Here is a 7,209-nt window from a genome sequence, read left to right as displayed (position 1 = left end):
TAAATAACAATAAAAATTATTTTTTTTAAGAAATAAATAAAATAATGAAAAATATTACAAAATTAAATTACAATGGGGCAACACACATTACAACTTAAATTACAATATGGCAACACGAATCTTCTTTTCAACAACCATTTTCAAAAATTCGGGATCCGCATCTCGCATTTTTTGCTTCTCTCTATTCATTCAGAATAAGGCGAGAATGTGAAAGCAAAACTTTTTTCATGCGAGAAGTCTCGCTAGCGAATATCCAGAATAAGGCTGCATATAATTTATAACAGTTAAATTTAAAAAGAGTTTAATTCTACTTTATTTCAAGTACAAACACTTAAAAAGTATCACAAACTAAATATTTGTGCTCTTTTTTAAGGGACAACAAATACAGACTTATTCTGAATATTCGCTGGGGAGAGATCTTGCTTGTGAAAAATGTTTTCGCTTTCACATTCTCGCCTTATTCTGAATGAGTAGGGAGGAGTAAAAAAATCTCATATTCTTGATTCTTTTATCCTTCTAAATCGAGTATAACTTACTTATTTTTATATTTTCTGAAATTGTACCATTTTCTCGATCTTCCCAATAGACCAATGTAATTAGTACCATAATACATATTTTAAACTTGTTTGTTCCTTATAGTAATTTAATACTAATGGTAAAATATGTACTTGTAAGAAATTTTGCAGAACGCATCATTTATTGTGCAGAGTCCTGGCTCCATAGGGAAGATTTCCATTAAAATTGTAGAAATTTTGTATATCTGGTGCGTTACGTGTTTCAAACTCCTGAATGGAAAAAATTGTCAGTATTTTTAGTATATCCTCGACATAAAGATCCAGGCCCCTTATTCATTACATCGGAAAGCGCTACTGAGTAATATATTTCCAGTGTGGTTGAAAATATATATCAGTACTATTGTTTTAGACATTTTTGAAACATTTACGTTTAAAAGTGTAAACACTTTAGACTTGTGACGTTCAGCGGCTTGTTTGCATAGTTTAACTTATTTGTATATGAAGTCTTGTCCGTTTTTGACTACATTGGAAGTTTTAACCAAAATTCACATAATAATTCGCTATAGTATAGATCCATGTGGGATTGGAAATATATGAAATATTTTATTTCATTCCATAAAAAATTTATCATTTAAATCGATTCGCGTTTCAAATGTACGATCTATACTCTCCAAACTATTTTTAATTTTTTTAAAATATAACCTAAAGAATAATTAAAAGTAATTTTTTGTCTTCGATATTGCATTTGCTTTTCTCGATATTGGACTTTTATTTTTCAGAAAGAAAGTATTGCATCTTACGAATGCAAGGATGTAGTGATGCCAAATTTTGTTCTTATCCTATTTAGAATAGTTGCATTAAATCTGCCCCCAGAAAATAGTTCTATAGTCACGAAAAAAATTCGGAGCTCAAAGGGTTAAGTACAAATATGAAACAAAATTGCCAAAAGCGTTGTTTTTCATAGAAATAGCCTTATACCCAAATTCTATATCCGCGCGTACCACCGTATACAGTACGTTGTACTTTTTAGTGCATTTTAGAACTTATTGTCATAGTTCGTGATAAGCGTTTAATAGCAGGTTCCTATCTTTATCCGTTCTACCGTACACAATATTTAGTACTTTTATTCCATTCGTATTCTATTTGTTTATAACATACAAAACTATATACCGCACTTCAGAATTATACTTCTTCCCACACAGTGTAATATTTTGTATTTTTTTGTGCCATTTGGAATAAATGGAAATTTTTGTACTCTAAATTTACGTTTATATTTTTTACCATTTATATAGATAAATGTGAAATGTCAAGAATCCGCTGTAAAACTGTTTTATAATTAAAAGAAAATAAATTAAAGTTTGAAAATGTGGCAACATATGATGCAATTCTCCATCTATTGTGAGAAATTCGTTGTGTCTCTTCATTTTCTTCAAGACCAATTTATCAAACCGTTTTCCATTCGGCATTAAATTTTTTGGAGTTCGCAAGAAGATAAGGTCATCTTCATTTTTACCAGCAGCCTCTTTGCTACCTTTAAAGATTCCAAGTGCTATGTCAGTATTACTTTCCATTATGAACATTCAATGTTCCATTTGGGTACTATTTTTTTTTTTTTTTTTTGCTTAAAAAAAATGGACATTTTTAAACTCCCTTAAATTTTATTGGTGATTTTTTTTAACACAAATCAAATTTGTTTTTGATGCCTTCTTCTTTTTCCCTTTTCTCCCTTTTACTCCTCTTTTGCACAGTGGCAAAAAAGGCAGATTTTAAATATTTCTGATTTTTAACATTTGTTATTAATCTTCAATTCCTCGTGAATGAACCCATAATTTACTACCAGTTATAGCATGTATTCCGAAATTACATTTATTATCTGTTTTCAAGAATAATAAAAAACAAATTCGTGACTTTCATTTGCTATATATAGAATAATATTTAGTCGTTTTATTCGGTAAGTTTTGCTTTCTATTTATAAAATCTAAATAATTTGGATTTTTGTTTATTATTAAATAATTATTATATTTTTGTTTTGTATGTAGCTTTTTGTTTTTTTTTAATATAATATTAATAATAAATTTTGAAATGTTCAAAAATTATGGACATTTGCGCGGGGCAACAAATTCGAGTCCATATAATCATCATAGGCTTCTGCGTCATATGACTGTTGTTGTTGTTGTAGGACTCTATTGGAATAAGAGCTTTCCTGTAGATATGCAGACGCAGACGTGGATGTAGAGGCACACTCTACTCACATATATATGAAATTAAATCTGTAATTAAAATAATATTAACACAAAAATACATTAGAACATATAATCAGTTAGAGTTGTATGTTACAAAACAAACCTGCATAACGCTTGCGGCAGCGATGAAATTATTGGTCCATAGCCTTGTGAATTATCATAAAGCTCAAATAAGGGTGCAGCTACCAATTTGTAATTTTTCGGTACAGCAAATAGAGCTATTGGTAGAGAAAGAAAAACATTCAAAATTAAATTCAAATATTGATTCGTATACTAAAAAACAATTCAAATAGATTTAAAACTTTTCTTAAAATTATTTCATGAAAAAAAAAACTAATTTCCTACAATTTTAAGAATTTTGAAGTTAGAATTTTTGTGGCAAGTATATTTGTAAGGTGTTGTTATAAGGATATTCTTATACATATTATTAGCATTTGCTGTTAAAGTAGCAGATGTGTTGCATTAAATCGAATCGATGTATATTTTGTCATATAAAATAAATAATTCTCTAGATTTTTAAATACACGATCCAGTCATATGACAAAAATCCCATCTTTTCGATCACATCATCACATGACTGTACATAAAAGTTCATATTTACAAACTTGTTTGAAATATTATTGATTAAAATATATATTTTTAACTGAAAGATAAACAATATTGTATAAAATTGACAAAAAAATACAACTTTAATAATGATATAAGTATTAATAGATAATTTGTTTCAATAATGACGTTCTATAATCAATGTTTGGAATAAAATAGTGCTTTCGAAAACGATAGTATACAATTTGAATAAAATTTGCTGTTCGAGGTCTGTTAATGAAATTTTATGTTCTCCAGAACATATTTATTCAATTCTACATAATTTGAACCTTTCAAAGTTTTACAATCGCGTACCAGTTTAGCTTTAATTTTTGAAAATAATATGCCCTTTCGGAGTAGCTTTTTGAGATTTGTATCTCATCCATCGCAGAAAAAAAAAACAAAATCCTAACCCTGTCAGTGTAATTGGTATATAGATCGAGCCTGATACCATTTCACATAGAAATATACAATTTTTATATTTTTTACATATATAAACCCAGACTATGGAAGTTTCAACGGACTCTAGCACCCGAATAGTTATATATAAAAATTGTATTATATTAACGGGATATAACGGGATATATTTAATTTAAAACAATAAAAATTAATGTATAAAAGCTAATATAAAATAAAAAATATAGAACGACATTATTTGACTTATAAGATTTTACAAAACTTCAAAATGAAAATCCATATTCTACAACTATAATCCTAATACTAAAACTATGTGGCCTATACACATAAAAGGTCACATCACAGGACACATTGAAAAAATGTTTTCGAAGTAATTTTACAAATCTTATAAAAACTTGTAAATGTGATGGATATTTTTTTTTAACAATAAGTATCAGCCAATTCAAATTCTTGAACAAAATTAATACATTTCAAAATATATTGTGATTACAAAAACCACACACACTCATATGTCTTTACACAAACGAGACATATTCACAAAATTCAAACATAAAGTTAAACACATATTAAAAACTGGCAAAAGAATTTGAATGGCACTTTGTATGAAAAAAATTGCAAAATATTTGCCAAAGAAAGGGAAATATTTATAGTTGAAATATGTGAATAGTAAATTAGTTGTAACATTCATATGTCATTAAAAACGTAACATTGACGTCACGACTCTCTTAATTATAGATACAAAAATATTACTCTGATTCTTATGTAAAGTTTTTTTTTTTTTTTTTTTTGGCTTTGTTCATTTCATATTTTCAATCATCATTGGGGTTCTAACAAATTATTTACAAGCGTGTTCCTAGGCGAGGATAATAATAAATTATTTTAAATGTTATTGTTAATTCAATTACAATGGTATCTACGTGCATACAATGTATTAGGAAAATAGATTTTTGGTTTAGTGGTTTAAACTATACCATCAACTGATAATTGTTCTTATAACATTTAATATATAAAAAGTAGATTAATTTTGTTTATAAACAGTTATGTACACAATTGAAAAATAATTGTTAACAACATTTAAAATATGACATAGAATTGAATAGAATTCTAACTGCAGAAAATTACTTAAGTTATTGAAATCAGTCCTCCAAACATTTTCCAAATACATTATTTTGCACGCATAATTTGTTTTTTTTTTTACATCACATAAAATCTATCTTACAAACTAGACATCATTAACAAATAAATAAATGAAATAGTTTTGAGAAAATAATTAATAAATGAAAACTTTACCCTTTTCGTGGAGTTGTACTAAAAACAAACGTTTATGTTCCTTTGGTTTGGTTATATGCGGAGGTATATATGGATACTGAGGAGGTTCAAAATTCGGTCGCCACCAATTTCCAATTGTATCTTCGACAATCCATTCTTGCTTAACACCATCTTGACGGCCTAAAGTCTAAATAAATTACAATTCGGATATACAATAACAATGCAGTAATTTCTGAATAAAAACATTTGGATTAATTATTTGGTTTACAAACATTTTTGCAGTTTCATACATTTTTTTGTTTTGGTTTCCATATAAGGTAAGATGTGTGTACTATTACAAATTAACAAGACATCAATCAATTCACAACGCCAAATAACTATGTAAATGTTTTACAAAATAATAATAATACACAATCATTTGTTGACGGGTGGCATAGTAAATTCAGTTTACAATTACAACATATACAATTTCTTTTTGTTGTCTACACCCATAATGTGTTTGAATTAAAGTTTATATTATTAGTGGCGTTCATTCAATTCAATCATTGTTTTACAATTGACTTATTTTTCTTGGGGGTTTCTCCACTGACCATTATAAAATGATCTTGCAACATATTACTGACTGTATAAATTTGCAATAATTGATTTAGTAACTTACTTCTGTCAATAAACGTTTAAGTCCCTCCACTTCGTCTTCTCCGGCATTGAGCTCTCCTCCTGGTAGTTTAAAGAATGTTGTACCCAATTGCAGTAAGAGTACATGTGGCAAGCCATGTTCGTGCACTAGAAGAACACCTTCAACGGATCTACGCATTCCGATTCGATCAAATTCCTCACGCATACGCTGAAAACGTGAGGGAACTGAAGGATCTTTTTCGAAAAGTGGTTCCTTTGTACCGAAGGTATAATTTGTAAGGGGATATCTAGAAATATAATATGAGAATGTAAGACATAGGCGCGAATAGTATTAAAAATTAAATGAGGATGAATTACGGAGCTCGCCACTGATTGTAATCAACTCCCTTTGTTTTTTACAAAGGATAAAGTCCGCATTATCTTGTTTATAAATGTCTTGCAAAAATGAAGACAAGTCATGGCCGAAGTTTTCAATTGTGAGGTTTCGCCGATTACATTAGAGACCAGACGTTACGTTAAGATGAATTTGGGTTTAAAGTTTTTGGCATGGAATTTATTAAAATAGCTTCTGAAGAGAATATAACTAACAAATAATTAGAGGAACTGATTAGTATCAGTGGAAAAACACGACACTATAGTTTACACTGCCTTTCCAATGGCAAACAATGTCATATTTTCCCACTATGAAAGTCATAGTACGATTTTGGTTGCAGAACTCTATATTTCCTGTGATATTAACCCAAAAATGTCCGCTGTGAGCCTTGTATTTTTTATTTTCATTAAGGATATATGGCTATCAATTTTATCTAGGCCTCTGTTAATCTGTTGGCATCTGTTAATAAGAAAGTCTTAATGGCCGGTCAATTACGAAAACTAGTCTATATAAAAAAAATGGGCCGTATAGTAGATTTTGGAATCTGAAAGGGTCCAAGAGGAACTTTTGCAGCCAATCTAAGGAAGTATGGACTTCTCCAGTTTACTTGCGGAAATTTTTATCGTTCTCTTTTGAACTTGCTCCTTGCGTCTATACAAGGCAATTCGGTTTCCAAAACATTTAAATATATATAAAATGTCAACAAATACGAAATACACAAAACGAATTGCCAGAAAATTGTCGGTACGAGCAATTTTTTTTTTTCATTTCTATACCCCTTGCCCCTCTCTCCAACAAACAAAGACTTGCCGCAAGTAAACTCGCCTAATCTAAACTTGGACTATATGGGGAAAACATTCAAGGGACTATATGGGGTAAAACTTCCAATAACAACATATTCCCTCTTTGCTACATCTGGCAACACTGCCAAACGTAACAACGCTCACCCACTTTCGGCAACCCACAACAATGTGTATTTGCAATTTGCTACCGCAATATCTCCATCTACTTACAAATTTATTGTACGATTTATGGTCAATGACTGGCTTGGACTGAACTTCTGGGAGCCATTGTTAGCATTATCCACTTGTCCTTGGCTGCCACGGCGTGGCCAACCTGTTCCGGATTTATTGTTTGATACTTGTGTCGCCATGCTCGGGGTTGTGTTGAA

At 29.7% G+C, this 7,209-nt stretch overlaps 1 protein-coding gene across 1 annotated transcript; it reads right to left on the bottom strand.

Moving 5' to 3' along the window:
• Positions 1 to 2,582: 2,582 nt before the first annotated feature.
• Positions 2,583 to 7,207, bottom strand: LOC133324481 (cleavage and polyadenylation specificity factor subunit 5). The gene is made up of 5 exons (XM_061533313.1): positions 7,052 to 7,207; positions 5,688 to 5,952; positions 5,051 to 5,216; positions 2,862 to 2,976; positions 2,583 to 2,785 (listed from the first exon to the last, which is right to left on the bottom strand). The coding sequence occupies exons 1-5, from the start codon at positions 7,189 to 7,191 to the stop codon at positions 2,764 to 2,766; spliced, it is 708 nt and encodes a 235-aa protein (XP_061389297.1). The 5' UTR covers positions 7,192 to 7,207; the 3' UTR covers positions 2,583 to 2,763.
• Between the last annotated feature and the right edge of the window lie 2 nt (positions 7,208 to 7,209).

Source organism: Musca vetustissima, unplaced genomic scaffold, assembly GCF_032173495.1.
Source record: "Musca vetustissima isolate MV318-11 ecotype Yass unplaced genomic scaffold, APGP_CSIRO_Mvet_v1 utg3405, whole genome shotgun sequence".
NCBI classification, from domain to species: Eukaryota; Metazoa; Arthropoda; class Insecta; order Diptera; family Muscidae; genus Musca; species Musca vetustissima.
Note: the sequence above shows the minus strand (reverse complement) of the source record. Positions and strands in the feature narration are given on the sequence as shown.

Bases quoted from the DNA above. Each gene is read 5' to 3' on its own strand.
- LOC133324481 (XM_061533313.1), bottom strand. From the start codon at position 7,191: ATGGCGACACAAGTATCAAACAATAAATCCGGAACAGGTTGGCCACGC. The intron at 2,977-5,050 runs GTAAAGTTTTCA...CTCTACCAATAG, and splicing joins AGTACAACTCCACGAAAAGG to CTCTATTTGCTGTACCGAAA. The intron at 2,786-2,861 runs GTTTGTTTTGTA...TTTTAATTACAG, and splicing joins CTGCCGCAAGCGTTATGCAG to ATTTAATTTCATATATATGT.